Source organism: Rhinoraja longicauda, chromosome 39 (genome assembly GCF_053455715.1).
Source record: "Rhinoraja longicauda isolate Sanriku21f chromosome 39, sRhiLon1.1, whole genome shotgun sequence".
Lineage (NCBI taxonomy): Eukaryota > Metazoa > Chordata > Chondrichthyes > Rajiformes > Arhynchobatidae > Rhinoraja > Rhinoraja longicauda.
The window spans coordinates 4,062,555-4,078,655 of record NC_135991.1 but is presented as its reverse complement, the minus strand read 5'-3'; the positions used below and the strand labels follow the sequence as shown (position 1 = coordinate 4,078,655).

Here is a 16,101-nt window from a genome sequence, read left to right as displayed (position 1 = left end):
CTATCCTTGATCATCTTTGCTGGCTTTAATTTGTTCGCGTGATACCTTTCATTATTTTGTTACTTGCTCGACTTCATATCTCCGGTTTGCCCCTCCATTGATTTTTCTGTTTTCGCTTGTAAAAGACATTCATTGCCAGTTGTCTTTTTTTTTGATTGCCTGAAGTTGACTTTTTCTCTAACCATCGCTAGTGATTTTGAGCTGTTGTTTATGTGGACCATGGGGTGGGCAGGTGAGGTGCATGGCCATTCAGAGTTGCTGCTCATTCTGGGGCCCTTTGAGCATTGGAGTATTCTGGATACAAGCAAGTTGAGATTACTAGTGGACACAGAGTGCTGGATTGGCTCGGCGGCTCGGGCAGCATCTCTGGAGAGCATGGACGCGGAGTGCTGGAGTGGCTCGGCGGGGCGGGCGGCGTCTCTGGAGAACATGGACACAGTGCTGGAGTGGCTCGGCGGGTTGGGCAGCATCTCTGGAGAGGATGGACACAAAGTGCTGGAGTAACGGTAGCGCAGCGGTAGAGTTGCTGCTTTACAGCGAATGCAGCGCCGGAGACTCAGGTTCGATCCTGACTACGGGTGCTGCACTGTAAGGAGTTTGTACGTTCTCCCCGTGACCTGCGTGGGTTTTCTCCGAGATCTTCGGTTTCCTCCCACACTCCAAAGACGTACAGGTATGTAGGTTAATTGGCTGGGTAAATGTGAAAAATTGTCCCTGTGGGTGTAGGATAGTGTTAATGTACGGGGATCGCTGGGCGGCACGGACTTGGAGGGCCGAAAAGGCCTGTTTCCGGCTGTATATATATGATGATGATGATGATGAAGAAGGGACGCGAACCAAAGCGTCACCTATACGGTTTCTCCAGAGATGCTGCCTGGACCACTGAGAAACTCCAGCAGTAAGTGTAAATCTCCAGAGTGAGAGATCCGTCTATGATGCAGCATATGCTCGGGGACCATTTCATGACACACGTGCGCTCGGTCTGAAAGATGCCTTCTGGATCTCCCGGTTGGCTACGCACATAAGCTCCCCTTCCCCTTCCCCTTCGGACCTTTCTGTCCTGGGCCTCTTTCATTACCAAATTGATGCAACACGCAAATTACAGGCACAGCAGCTCGTATTTTGCTTGAGTAACTTAGAGCAATTGAATGGCGGTGCTGGCTTGAAGGACCGAATGGCCTCCTCCTGCACCTATTGTCTATTGTCTAAAACACTGTCGGGGACCTTGGATGGAGAAATTTTCGGAGTATCTTTGGTGTAAACCAGCATCCTTTCCACACATCTCTGGGTGGGAGATGGTGTTACTCTTCTGACCTACCACGTTATGTTATTCATAATGGTCGAGCACCAACAATTAAACAATGAATGACGACAAACATCTGGCGTGAGAGTTGCCAACGATAGACTGGATTATAAATAATGTTCATCAGTCTCCGAAAAAAGCCTCAAGTACTTATGACCAAGGGGACAATGGTCTCACAATCATCTGACAGTGGGAACATATGATGAGCGTTTGATGGGACTGCGCCTGTACCCGCTGTAGTGAAAACGATGAAGGGGACCACATTTAAACGTGCAGAACAATGAAAGGCTTGGATAGAGCAGATGTAGATGGGATGTTTCCTCTAGTGGGAGAGTTCTGGACGAAATTTCATAGCTTCAGAATTAAAGGGCGTTCTTTTAGGAAGGAGATGAGGAGGAATTTCTTTAGTCAGAAGGTGGTGAATCGGTGTTTTTTTTTGCCACAAATGGCAGTGGAGGCCAAACCAGTGGATATATTCAAGGGAGAAAAATAATAGATTCTTGGTTAGTACAAGGGTCAGAAGTTATGGGCCGAAAGCAGGAGAGTGGGATTCGGAAGGAGAGATGAACAACCATGATTGAATGTGTAGGAAAGAACTACAGCTGCTGGTTTCAATTGAAGGTAGGCAGAAAATGCTGGAGGAAGTCAGCGGGACAGGCAGCATCTCGGAGGAGAAATAATGGGTGACGTTGCTGCTCGACACCATTCTTCAGAAGTTCTTCTGAAGAAGTGCCTCGACCCGAAACCTCACCCATTCCTTCACTCCAGTGATGCTGCCTGTGTCGCTGCGTCGATCTCCAGCATTTGGTGTCTAGCCATGATTGGATGGCGAAGTAGATTTGATGGCCCGAATGGCCTAATTCTGCGAATACCACTTATGATCATTTGAATACCACTTATGATCATTTGATATCAGGTCACGTTGCATCTCTCCTTTTCCTAATTGGACACCGTTCAGGTAATACTCTGCTTTCCTGTTCTTGCCGCCAAAGTTCTTGCAGGAGTAGGCCACTCGGCACCACCATTCAATGTGATCATGGCTGATCATTCTCAATCAGTATCCCGTTCCTGCCTTCTCCCCATACCCCCTGACTCCGCAATCCTTAAGAGCTCTATCCAGCTCTCTCTTGAATGCATTCAGAGAATTGGCCTCCACTGCCCTCTGAGGCAGAGAATTCCACAGATTCACAACTCTCTGACTGAAAAGGTTTTTCCTCCTCCGTTCTAAATTGCCTACCCCTCATTATTAAACTGTGGCCCCTGGTTCTGGACTCCCCCAACATTGGGAACATGTTTTCTGCCTCTACACTCCTCCACACTCACCACATTCAAAACATCGCTGAAGTCTCACCTGTCCAGTACTGCCTTCAACCACTGAAGGTCACCTCACCTTCTGTCTCCTTTCTCTGTTCGTCTATTTATTTACTTATTTATCTATTTATCAATTTCCCTATGTTCTCTAAATCTCTGTAAAGCGTCTTTGAGTATATGAAAAGCGCTATATAAATAAAATACATTATTATTATTATTATTATTAACGTGTCAAACCCCTTAATAATCTTATATGTTTCGATAAGATCCACTCTCATCCTTCTAAATTCCAGTGTATACAAACCTAGCCGCTCCAGTCTTTCAACATACGACAGTCCCGCCATTCCGGGAATTAACCTAGTAAACCTACGCTGCACGCCCTCAATAGCAAGAACATCATTCCTCAAATTTGGAGACCAAAACTGCACACCGTATTCCAGGTGCGGTCTCACTAGGGCCCTATACAACTGCAGAAGGACTTATTTGCTCCTATTCTCAACTCCTCTTGTTATGAAGGCCAACATTCCATTGGCTTTCTTCACTGCCTGCTGTACCCGCAAGCTTCCTTTCAGTGACTGATGCACTAGGACCAAGATCTCGTTGTACGTCCCAGTTTCCTAACTTGACACCATTCAGATAATAATCTGCCTTCTTATTCATACCACCAAAGTGGATAACCTCACACTTATCCACATTAAACTGCATCTGCCATGCATCCGCCCACGCACACAACCAGTCCAAGTCACCCTGCAACCTCATAGCAGCTTCCTCTCAGCTTTGTATCATCTGCAAATCTACTAATGTTACTTTTAATCCCTTCATCCAAGTCATTAATGCATATTTTAAATAGCTGCGGTCCCAGCACCGAGCCTTGCGGTACCCCACTAGTCACTGCCTGCCATTCTGAAAGGGACCCATTTATCCCCACTCTTGGCTTTCTGTCTGTCAACCAAGTTTCAACAAATAGATCGGTTAGATGCACAGAGTCTCTTGCCCATAGTAGGGAATACCAGAGGACATGGAGCGACTAGGCTTGTATTCACTGGAATTTAGAAGGATGAGAGGGGATCTTATCGAAACGTATAAGATTATTAAGGGGTTGGACACATTAGAGGCAGGAAACATGTTCCCAATGTTGGGGGAGTCCAGAACCAGGGGCCACAGTTTAAGAATAAGGGGTAGGGCATTTAGAACAGAGATGAGGAAAAACTTTTTCAGTCAGAGAGTTGTGAATCTGTGGAATTCTCTGCCTCAGAGGGCAGTGGAGGCCAATTCTCTGAATACATTCAAGAGAGAGCTAGATAGAGCTCTTAAGGATAGCGGAGTCAGGGGGTATGGAGAGAAAGCATGAACGGGGTACTGATTGAGAATGATCAGCCATGATCACATTGAATGGTGGTGCTGGCTCGAAGGGCCGAATGGCCTACTCCTGCACCTATTGTCTATTGTCTATTGACATAGATTTAAGGTGCAGGGGAAAGGATTTAGTAGGAATCTGAGAAGTAACTTTTTCACACAAAAGATGGTGGGTGTATGGAACAAGCTGCCAGAAGAGGTAGATAAGGCAGGGACTATCCCAACATTAAAGAAACAGTTGGACAGGTACATGGATAGGATAGGTTTGGAGGTATTTTGGCCAAACGCGCGCAGGTGAGTCTAGCATAGCTGGGACATTTTGGCCGGTGTGGGGACGTTGGGCTGAGGGGCCTTTTCCACGCTGCATCACTTTATGACTCTATGATTCTGAGAGGGCATAACCGGGATGAATTACACTTGGCAATGTTGGCTGCTTTACACAAGCAGGATGAAGCTTGGATATTTTTGTATTGTCAAATGTACCGAGGTAAAGCGAAAATCTTTCGTTTGTGTGCTCTCCAATGGAATGAAAGATTATGCATGGCATGCTAGCAGGTGGGCACATCAAAATAGGATGATGGATTGGGGAATGTCTTTCGCATTCCGGATACTACTGTACTGTATGTGCCATGAGATGAATAGATCGGGTAGGTGCAGGGAGTCTCTTGTCCAATCGAGAACGATAGGTTTAAGGAGAAGGGGAATAGGAACCAGTGGGGCTACTTTTTCCCACAAAGGATGGTGGGTGTGTGGAACTAGTTGCCCGACGATGTTGCGGAGGCAGACACTATCGCGACTTTTAAGCAACAGTGAGGCAGGTTTGGAAGGGATATGTACCGCGAACAAGTGGGACTAGCATAGCTGGGACATGTTGACCGGTGTTGGAAAGTGGGGCCGAAGGGTATGTTTCCACGCTGTATCACCCGATTACTCTATGACTCCAAGAGTGAATGGCCGCGATGAAGTATCTTTGATCCATCTGTGTACAATCTGCACACGATTTCCAATTGGGTGTGTGGCCCTATATTTCATTCATTTGAGTCCCTCAATGAAATCTGAGAGTTAAAAGTAATTTGCCAAGCAGAGACTACGGGAGACTGTAGTCACTTGTTTTATTTGCAAATTTCAAAATGTATCTTTCCACTGTTATGCAATATCACTCCCTCTGGAGATTCGGTCATTTTCTTTCCATGTCGCAATTTTGTAAGATGTTGCAAACTCATTATCCCTGTCAAGATATGGCAAGGTACAAAAAGTATGGGATTGTGAATGAGCGCCAGAACATGTCGCTCACTTGCCTGCAACACGGGTGCGTACTCCGTTTGGCACAGACAATGCGGGAGAGATATTATAGCGTGGAGAAGATACTGTACATGATCATTGCGGTAATTGGAGTACCCGGTAAGTGACGGCGACGTTTCAAATTTGTAAGAGTTGGTGTTGTTCATTTTGTGCTAAAGTAACAACTAAAAATAGAAACCTCCAAAATAGGAGCAGCAGTGCGCCATTCGGCCATTCGAGCCATACCGCCATTCGATATGATCTTGGAGGATCATCCAAAATCAGTACCAGCTGGTGCTTTCTCCCCTATCCCTTGACTCCATTTGCCCTAAGAGCTATATCTAACTCTCATTTGAATACATCCAGTGAATTGGTCTCCATTGACTTCAGTGCAGAGAATTCCACAGTTTCACAACTCTTTGGTTGAAAAGTTTTCCTTCATCCCAGCCATCATGGCCTACCCCTGATTCTGAAACCGTGGCTCCTCGTTGGTATAAGAAAATAACTGCAGATGCTGGTACAAATCGATTTATTCACAAAATGCTGGAGTAACTCAGCAGGTCGGGCAGCATCTCGGGAGAGAAGGAATGGGTGACGTTTCGGGTCGAGACCCTTCTTCAGACTGATGTCAGAGGGGCGGGACAAAGGAACCTCGTTGGTTCTGGACTGCCCCAACATCGGGAACATTTTCCTGCATCTTGCCTGTCCAATCCTTTAAGAATGCTATGTTTCTACACGATCACCTCTCATCCTTCTAAATTCCAGTGAAGACAAACCCAGTCGATCCATTATTTCATCACATGTTAGTCCCGCCGTCCCGGGAATTCACCTGATGAACTTACGCCGCACTCCCTCGATTGCAACAATGTCCTTCCTCAAATTAGGAGATCAAAACTGTTCACAATACTCCAAGTATGGTCTCGTCAGGGCCCTGTGCACCTGCAGTAGGACGTCCTTACTCCTGTACTCAAATCCTCTCGCTATGAAGGCCAACGCGCAATTTACTTTCATCACTGCCTGCTGTACCTATATGCTTACTTTCAGTGACTGATGTACAAGGAAACCCAGGTCTCGTTGCAACTCCCCTTTACTTAACGTTACACCATTTAGATAATAATCCTTCTCATTGTTCTTGAATGAACGGTTTACAATAGGCCCTGTCGGCCTCCCGATCCATACGTCGACTTTGTTCACTGCCCACTACTCTTTAAAAGATGGAACTGTACTCAAAGGTGGATTCCCTTGCATCCACAATGTACGTGAGGCGGTTAAATTGATCTGCTCTCCCACCATGTGACCTACATCCCTCCATGCCCTGTTGATTCATTTGCCCATCTAAAAGTTTCTTATTGCTCCTTGTCGTATCGGCCTTTACCACCACCGTGCAGCAGGTACCTACTATTCTCTGAGTAAGAAGCATGCCCCCTCCTCAACCTTTCATTTAGATGTTACCACCCTCACGTAAAGGCTATGCACCCTAGTCTTTGAAATATGCCTTCTTTCCGACTCTCTCTACCTGTCTCGCCTTGTTGGACCGCAACCCCCCACTGAGAATCAGTGCTGTTCAGGGTCCCTTTTTTCAACTCACCGAATCCCCGACTATATACGTTTCTTGACAGAAACGTGGACGAGTATACAAGTTATTCCTTGATGTTGGTGGCTACGGCGTATTGTCTTCCTTTAACTATTTGGGGCTTTGGCCGCCTAATTCAATTCATATATTTTAGATTTAATTATTGTTAATTTTTGTGTCAGGGTATCATTAAAAAATATGTAGATTTTGCAGAACTGACTGGCAATAGAACATTGTCTACCTTTGGCACATTTTATGCCGTTCAGGTCTCTCTCCTACGGGAAGGAGATGGGGAGTGCAGAGGGTGCAGAGGCTGGTTACCAGAATGCTATCCGATACAAGGAATTTTCTTTCATGCGAAATGGGACAAATAAATGGTATTGTTGTGTCTGAAGTGACGGGGGCTGAGGGGGAGGCCTGATGGAAGTACATAAATTGATGGCAGGCACAGATAAAGTGGATAGGCAGAATTTATTCTCCCACGGTTGTAATATCTACAACTAGCCGGTACAACATTAAGTTGAGAGTGCCAACATTTGAAGGGGAAGGGCGAAGAGGACAGGGGGGGGGGGGGGAAGACGTGCTAAAATACAAATCTGACGCAGATAATGAAGAGGACAATTAGGAGAAGTGGAGAATTACGGGGTGGCTGTTGGAAAGTGGTGAATTGTGGGACAAATGGGAGTGCACCTGCGTTAAGGGAGGGTAGCAGCTTTTCGGAGACGTTGCATAGCCTTGCAATGATTTTCTGTGGGACAAGATAGAGGAATACGACATTGTGAGAGGCATGGAGAATGCACACATTGGTTGAGGTGTAGACATTGCTTTAAGGTGAACGGGGCAACGCTGAAATATCTTTTTGCACACAGACTGTTGTGGTCTAGAACGCTCTTCCAGTATTAATGGGTGAGGCGGATATGATAGTGGTGTTTACGAAACTTCGAAGAGTTTCGCTCTTCCTTTCTATTAAGGAATGGATAGATATGTAAGACCTGTAGGGAGATGAGGTAACTGTAACACCGTTGTCTTCGGCAAACACATTGTCGCCTAAAGGCGTGCTTCTGCGCTGCTCCTTTCTAAGTTCTATCCTCCAGGTGCTGGAGATGTGGGGCCCCTTTTATAATATCGCTAATGGCGCCGCCCGTCTGGTGACAACCAACTCTGCAATGATTTTATAGATGAGAAAAAGGAGCCTCTCTGTGGAACAGGAATATACTTCTAATAGCCCTTGGTGGACCTCTCTCTCCATCCCCTCCCCTTCCCAGTTCTCCCACCAGTCTTACTGTCTCCGACTACAATCTACCTCTGACCCGTCCGCTCCCCTGACATCAATCTGAAGAAGGGTCTCGACCGGAAACGTCAACCATTCCTTCTCTCCAGATCTCGAAACATAGAAACAGAAAATAGGTGCAGGAGGAGGCCATTCGGCCCTTCGAGCCAGCACCGCCATTCATTGTGATCATGGCTGATCCTCCACAATCAGTAACCTGTGCCCAACTTCTCCCCATATCCCTTGAATCCACTAGCCCCCAGAGCTCTATCTAACTCTCTCTTAAATTCATCCAGTGATTTGGTCTCCACTGCACTCTGTGGCAGAGAATTCCACAAATTCACAACTGTCTGGGTGAAAAGGTTATTTATCACATCAGTTTTAAATGGCCTCCCCTTTATTCTAAGACTATGGCCCCTGGTTCTGGGATCCCCAACATTGGGAAAAAATTTCTTGCCCCTAACCCTAACCCTAACCCTAACCCTAACCCTAACCCTAACCCTAACCCTAACCCTAACCCTAACCCTAACCCTAACCCTAACCCTAACCCTAACCCTAACCCTAACCCTAACCCTAACCCTAACCCTAACCCTAACCCTAACCCTAACCCTAACCCTAATCCTAGATGTCCAGTCCCGTTATCATTTTCAATGTCTCTATAAGATCCCCTCTCATACTTCTAAACTCCAGTGAATACAAGACTAGTATTTTCAATCTTTCCTCATATGACAGCCCAGCCATCTCAGGGATCAATCTTGTGAACCTACGCTGCACTGCCTGAATTACAAGGATGTCCTTCCTCAAATTAGGAGACCAAAACTGTGAACAATACTCCAGATGTGGTCTTACCAGGGTCCTACACAACTGCAGAAGAACCTATTTACTCCTGTACAGAAATCCTCTCGTTATGAAGGCCAACGTGCCATTAGCGTTCTTCACTGCCTGCTGTACCTGCACGTCAACTTTCTGTGACTGGTGTACAAGGACACCCAGGTCTCGCTGAACCTCCCCCTTACCTAACCTGACACCATTGATATAATAATCTGCCTCCTTGTTTTTGCCGCAAAAGTGGGTAACCTCACAATTATCTATATTGTACTGCATCTGCCATGAATCTGCCCACTCACTCAACATGTTCACGTTACCCTGCAACCTCCTAATATCCTCTTCGCAGTTCACACTGCCATCCAGCTTTGTGTCATCTGCAAAGATGCTAGTGTTACTTCTAATTCCTTCATTTAAATCAATAATATATATGGTAAATAGTTGCGCCACAACACCGAGCCTTGCGGCACTCCACTCGCCACTGTCTGCCATTCTGAAAATGACCCGTTTATTCCTAATCCTGTCTGCCAACAATTCTATATCAATGTCAACCTACCCCCAATACTATGTGCTCTAATTTTAGTCAACAATCTCCCGCGCGGGACCTTATCAAAGGCTTTCTGAAAGTCAAGATACACCACATCCACTGGCTTCCCTTCATCCATTTTACTTGTCACACCCACAAAAAAATTCCAGAAGATTAGTCAAGCATGATTTCCCATTCATAAATACATGCTGACTTGGACTTATCCTTTTACTGCTATCCAAATGCACCGTTATTACCTCTTTAATAATTGACTCCGGCATCTTTCCCACCACCGATGTCAGGCTAACTGGTCTATAATTCCCTGTTTTCTCTCTCGCTCCTTTCTTGAAAAGTGGGATAACATTATTTATCCTCCAATCCACAGGAACTGGTCCTGAATCTATTGAACACTGGATAATGATCACTAATGTGTCCAATAATTCTAGATCCACCTCCCTGTGTACCCTGGGATGCAGACCATCAGGCCCTCGGGATTTATCAACCTTCAGTCCCATCAGGCTACCCAATACTATTTCTCGCCTAATGCAAATTTCTTTCAGTTTCTCTATCTCCTATATCCCCGTCCTCTAATTCATCTGGGAAATTGTTTGTGTCTTCCTTAGTGAAGACAGATCGGAAGTACCTGTTCAACTTTTCTGCCATTTCCTTGTTACCATAATAATTTCTCCCGTGTCTGCCTTCAAGGGACCCGCATTTGTCTTTGCTAATCTTTATCCCTCAACATATCTAAAGAAGCTTTTACTGTCCTTCTTTATATGGTTAGCCAACTTCCCCTCGTACTTCATTTTTTCAGCTCGTAATGCCCGTTTTGTTACCTTCTGTTGTCCTATGAACGTTTTCCAATCCTCTGGCTTCCTGCAACTCTTTGCCGCATTATACATCTTTCCTTTTAGTTTCATTCCATCCCTAACTTCCCTTTTCAGCACGGTTGCCCCCTAGTCCCCTTAAAATCTTTCTTCCGCTTTGGAATGAAATGATCCTACATCTTTCGGATTATATCCAGCAATTCCTGCCATTGCTGTTCCACTGTCATTCCTGCTAGGATCCCTTTCCAGTCGACCTTGGCCAGCTCCTCTCTCATGTCTCCATAGTCCCATTTATTCAACTGCAACATTGACACTTCCTATTTAACCTTCTCCCTCTCAAATTGAACATTAAAATTAATCATGTTATGATCACTACCTCCAAGAACCACGAGTTCTCTTTATCAAATCTGGTTCATTGGACAACACTACATTCACAATTGCTTTTTCTCTGGTATGCTCCATTACAAGCTGCACTAAGAATCCATCTCGGAGGAACTCTACAAACTCTCTTTCTTGGGGTCCAGCCTGATATTCCCAGTCTACCTGTATATTGAAATCCCCTATCACCACAGTGGCATTACCTTTATCATATCATATCATCATATCATATATATACAGCGCGGAAACAGGCCCTTTCGTCCAACCAAGTCCGCGCCGCCCAGCGATCCCCGCACATTAACACGATCCTACACCCACTAGGGACAATTTTTACATTTACCCAGTCAATTAACCTACATACATGCCAGTTTTAAGTCCTGCTGGAACTTGCACCCTACATCCGGGCTACTATTTGGGGGTCTGTAGATAACTCCAGTTGATGTATTCTTCCCCTTACAATTCCTCAACTCTATCCACAGGAACTCAACCTCGTCAGTCCCTAGGGCACCCCTGGCAAGGGAATGAATTTCGTCCCTCACGAACAGAGCTACCCCACCTCTTCAGCCCACCTGCCTCTCCTTTCTATAGGATGTTGCCTGTTCCGCTGACTTACTCCAGCATTTGTGTCTACCGCCAGAATTTAGGTTCAGTTATCCCCATATGCCTTATCTTTTTTTTACCTTCTAGTCAATGTAATGGCGATCGTGATCCTATCGCGGGGGAAATGTGGTCTCTCCACCTGCACGACTCGCTACCTGGTGGCCATGGCAGTGGCGGATCTGCTAGTTATTGTCGTTGAGGTCATATTACGCCAGATCCACCATCACTACTTCCCGGTGAATATCCTGGACCTCACCGCCGTGTGCATTCTACGCCGTCTGCTCCGCCGTGTCTCCACGGACTGCTCCGTTTGGTTCACCGTCACTTTCACCTTCGACCGTTATGTCGCTATTTGTTGCCAGAAGTTGAAAACAAAATATTGCACCCGGCAAACAGCGGCTGCGGTTCTCGCAACCACCGTCGTTCTGTTCTGTCTTAAAAACGTTCCATTCTCCTTCGCATTACAGGCGGGACAGATAATCGATAACGTATCGTGGTTTTGTTACTATAAACGAACTTATTTCACGGCGCCTGGTTGGGTGGGATTGGACTGCTTCGACAGGATTTTAAATCCTCTCATTCCTTTCGTTGTAATCCTGCTTCTCAACGCTCTGACAGTCCGGCATATTATAGTAGCCAGTCGGGCCCGTAAACGACTGAGGGGTCAGAGCAAGGGGGAGAACTGCAGTGACCCGGAAATGGAGAGCAGGCGGAGGTCAATAGTTTTACTTCTCACGCTCTCCGGCAGCTTCATTCTCCTGTGGCTGACTAACTTTGTACAGTTTTTCTATTATCAGATCACAGGCTCAGAGTTCAACGATCATGAGTACATTGCTCACCAAGTTGCATCTTTGCTAAAGAACCTCAGCTGCTGCACCAACACTGTTATTTACGTGGTCACCCAGTCCAAGTTTAGGGAGCAGATGAAAAGCGCTGTACAATATCTTGTCACCTCGTTGTTTCGGTTCATTAATAAAGTCGTGTCCTAAACGAAGCCAAAAGCCAGTTACAATATACGAGATGCAGTCAGTCTCCCTCCCCTTCCCAGTTCGTCGACCAGTCTTACTATCTCCGACTACATTTTATCTCTGTTTGCAATGTTGTTGCGTTCTCCCAGCTAACAATGATCTATTCTACATTTCCTTGATCTCCATTCCCTTTGACCTGTTTTCACACCTTCACACTTCCTTATCTATGTATATCCCTCTCCACTGACGGTAGTCTGAAGAAGGGTGTCGACCCGAAACAACACCCATTCCTTCCCCTCCAGAGTTACTCCAGCATTCTGTGTCCACCTGCACGCGATTGCCCCCTAACCATCTAAATGTTTCCTCTCCACCTGCACATCCAAATGTATTTGAAATGCCGTTATCGTACCTGTCTGAGCTATCGACTCTGGCTATACCTTGACCCCCTGTCAGAACAATTGACCGCAGGTTGCTATTGCATCTTTCCCTTCTCTCCTTAAACTCATGTCCTCTGGGTCTTAATTTCCCTATTCTGGATAAACGACTCTATGCATTCACCCTCATGATTTATACACATTTATACGACCACTTTCGAGCCTCCTGCGTCCCAATGAATAATGTGCTAGCCTGTCGAACTTCTGATTATAGCTTAGTCCTGCCAACTTCCCCGAAAATCCTCATTGCACTCGTTGCAGCCCAACAACACCCTTCCTATGGCAGTGAAGAAAGCTGAGCACAATTTTCCAAAATGTTTTCTGCAACTTCAATATAATAACTCTATTCTCAATACTCTGATTGATGATTACAGATGTACCGAATGCGTTTTGTCCACGATGTCTATCTGTGATTCCACTTTCAGGAAACTATGCATCTGCACTCCCAGATTCTTCTGCTCTACAACACTCCCTAACGGCCCTGTCATGCCCTGTACAAAAATACTACACAAATGTAGCTTGCCAAAGTGCTAAATTTCGCACTAATCTGCATTAAACTCCCTTAACCATTCCCCAGTCGACCTGGCCAGCTGACTAAGACCTTTCTGAAATTTCTGATAATCAACATTTCTGCAGTACGAGCCACCCTCGTGTCATCTACAGATTTACTAATCTTGTCTTGTACATTCTCATCCAAATCGTTGATGTAACCGCAAACAACAGCGAGCCGAACAGCGACCGCCACTGTACACCTAGGTCATTGGCATCCAGTCTGATAAACAACCTTCCACCATCAAAGTTTGCTTCCTTTCAATAAGCCAATTCTCTATCCTGTCACCTTGTTCCCCCTGTGTGCCAAGCGGTTTAATCTTCCAAAGCAGCAGACTCTGACGTTCCAGAACAGCATTCCGCAGCAGAAACGGGGAAGAAATCAATTCAGCATTCGTGACACTCATTAAATTAACAGGGCACGTTTGCTTTTTATTCGAGAAACTTCCAATAGCTATATATTAAGATCGATCTTGGCATCTCCCGACTAGCCTATATAATCCGATCATCATGTCGGAGGGAATGTTGTTCTTTACCCGTAGCCCATACCTGACTTTACTCAGGGAGACACAGAAACAAACTAAAACAACTAAATCAGTGCTGTCCATTAACAAGTCGGTTTATTAAAAGGCCGTGACTAAGAACAGTTGTAATCGCTGGAATGCCACAGATACGACTCTACACAGAACGACGAATATCTATCCTCTCACCAATAGATATGAAAGCTTGCTTTTCAGCAGAATGTTTCAGCTTTGCTATTTTGACTACATTCGTGGCCATTTCCCCCATCATTCTAACCCAGTATATGAGCTCTGCGGTTAACCATATTATAACTTACCCATCTTTCTTATAATTCTCAAAATTCCCGACAACAATGATATCACGCCACATATGCTGAGACCAACTGTTTGTCACCATTCCAGCTATCCTCAAATTACGTGGTGTAGGCGGTCAGAGACTTTTCCCCAGACGAGTGGGCAAAATTTTAATTTGAGAGGGGCAAGGTTAAAAGAGATGCGTCGGGTAGACTTTTTTTACGCAGATAGTTGTGAGTATAACGGCTACTATTGGAAGCAGGTGCACGAATGTCACGTAGGAGCCATTTTGATTGATATGCATGTTTGACACATATGGATCATATGCAGGTAGAAGAGACCAGTTTAATTTGGCATCATTGTGCAGCGAACGACTTGTTCCTGTACTCCCCTAGTTTATGTTCTAGATTCCAGCTCTTCTACACTAATCATTGATCATGGTAGTTTTAAACAGGAGCAGAATGAGGCCCTTCGGTCAACCGATTCTGCTCCACCATGCGATCATGGCTAAACATCTTTCTCTCTCAACGACATTCTCATGCATTATCCCCATAAATATCTGTGCCCCTACGAATCAAGCATTTTGCAATCTCTAATTTAAAAATACCCAATGACTCGGCCTCCACCGCCTTCTGTGGCAAATAATTACAGATTCCCCACCCTCGGACTCCTCGTCTGCATTCTGAAGATACGTTCGTTTATTCCGATGCTGTGTCCTCTGGTTCTACACTCTCCCATCGTTAGAAACGGTCACCACATTCTCTCTCTCTAGGCCTTCGGTAATTAAGTAGATTTCTTTTTTTTTATTTTATTATTTTTTATATATATATATTTTTTTTTTTGAAAAGCATGTGTACAAATCGAAATTTAAAAAAAAACACATTTGTTACAAAGTTCTTACATAGCTTCAATTTTTAAATTTTTGAAGAGAGAGAGTAAAAATAAAAATATAAAACTATAAACTTGGGAAGAGAGAGTAAGAGGGTTAAAAAAAAAAAAAGGATCTAACAATAAAAATTAACGGGAGTAGATCCGGGAGACAAAAACCACAGCTGTACATCCAACCCCCAACTCAAGTTTCAACTTTTTATTTAAATTTTAATTTTTTTTATTTTAGTCCTGTGCCAAACCCATTTACTTTTCTAAAAATTCAATAAATGGAGACCATATTTTTAAAAACAACTCAGGTTTGTCGATTAAGGCAAACCTTATTTTTTCCAAATGCAGGGTCTCTGTCATTTCCATAGTCCACATTTTAATTGTGGGGGTTATTGGTTTTTTCCAAAATTTAAGTATTAGTTTTTTCGCAGTTATTAGACTGTACCTGACTTACTGTAAAATTTGTAGTATGTTCTGATAATCCTAATATAATTAATTTTGGGTCCATATCTAATTTTTTATTAATAACTTTAGAAACTATTTTAAAAATCTCCAACCAGAAGTTTTGCATATTTATACAAGTTACGAAAATATGAGTTAAATTAGCTTCTTGAAATTGACATTTATCACACATAGGAGAGATACTAGGAAAAATCCTATTTAATTTCGTCTTCGAATAATGTAATCTATGTATTATTTTAAATTGTATTAAGGAATGTCTAGTATTCAATGAACATTGATGTATATGTTGTAAACTTTCATCCCATATATCTTGCATTATAAATTGATTCAATTCGTCCTCCCATGCTCGTCTATAAGATTCTGATGACGGAATGTCAATGTCAAGGAGAATATTGTAAATAAAAGATATTAATTTATTTGAGTTATAATGTCGATTCAGGCATACATCAAGTGTTTCTGGACCTCTAAACTTATATTCTTGCATGTGTGATTTTACATAATCAGTAAGTTGTAAATATCTAAAATAATTATTAACATGTAATCCGTACTTCTGCTGTAACTCCTGAAACGAAAGAAAAGTTCCCTTATGATAAAGATCTCCCACCCTTTTGATTCCATAACTTTTCCATTGAGCAAAGCCTCTATCTAAGACAGACGGTTTAAAAGAAGGATTATTCGCAATAGGAAGGAAAACAGATAATTTACTCAATTTTAACGTAAGCTTTAATTGTTTCCAGGTACGGA

At 44.1% G+C, this 16,101-nt stretch overlaps 1 protein-coding gene across 1 annotated transcript; it reads left to right on the top strand.

Annotated features, from left to right (window-relative positions):
- The first annotated feature begins 11,345 nt into the window (after nucleotides 1-11,345).
- Nucleotides 11,346-12,239, top strand: LOC144611106 (putative G-protein coupled receptor 139). Its single transcript, XM_078430177.1, has one exon. It carries the CDS (start codon nucleotides 11,346-11,348, stop codon nucleotides 12,237-12,239), a length of 894 nt encoding a protein of 297 aa, XP_078286303.1.
- Nucleotides 12,240-16,101: the final 3,862 nt, after the last annotated feature.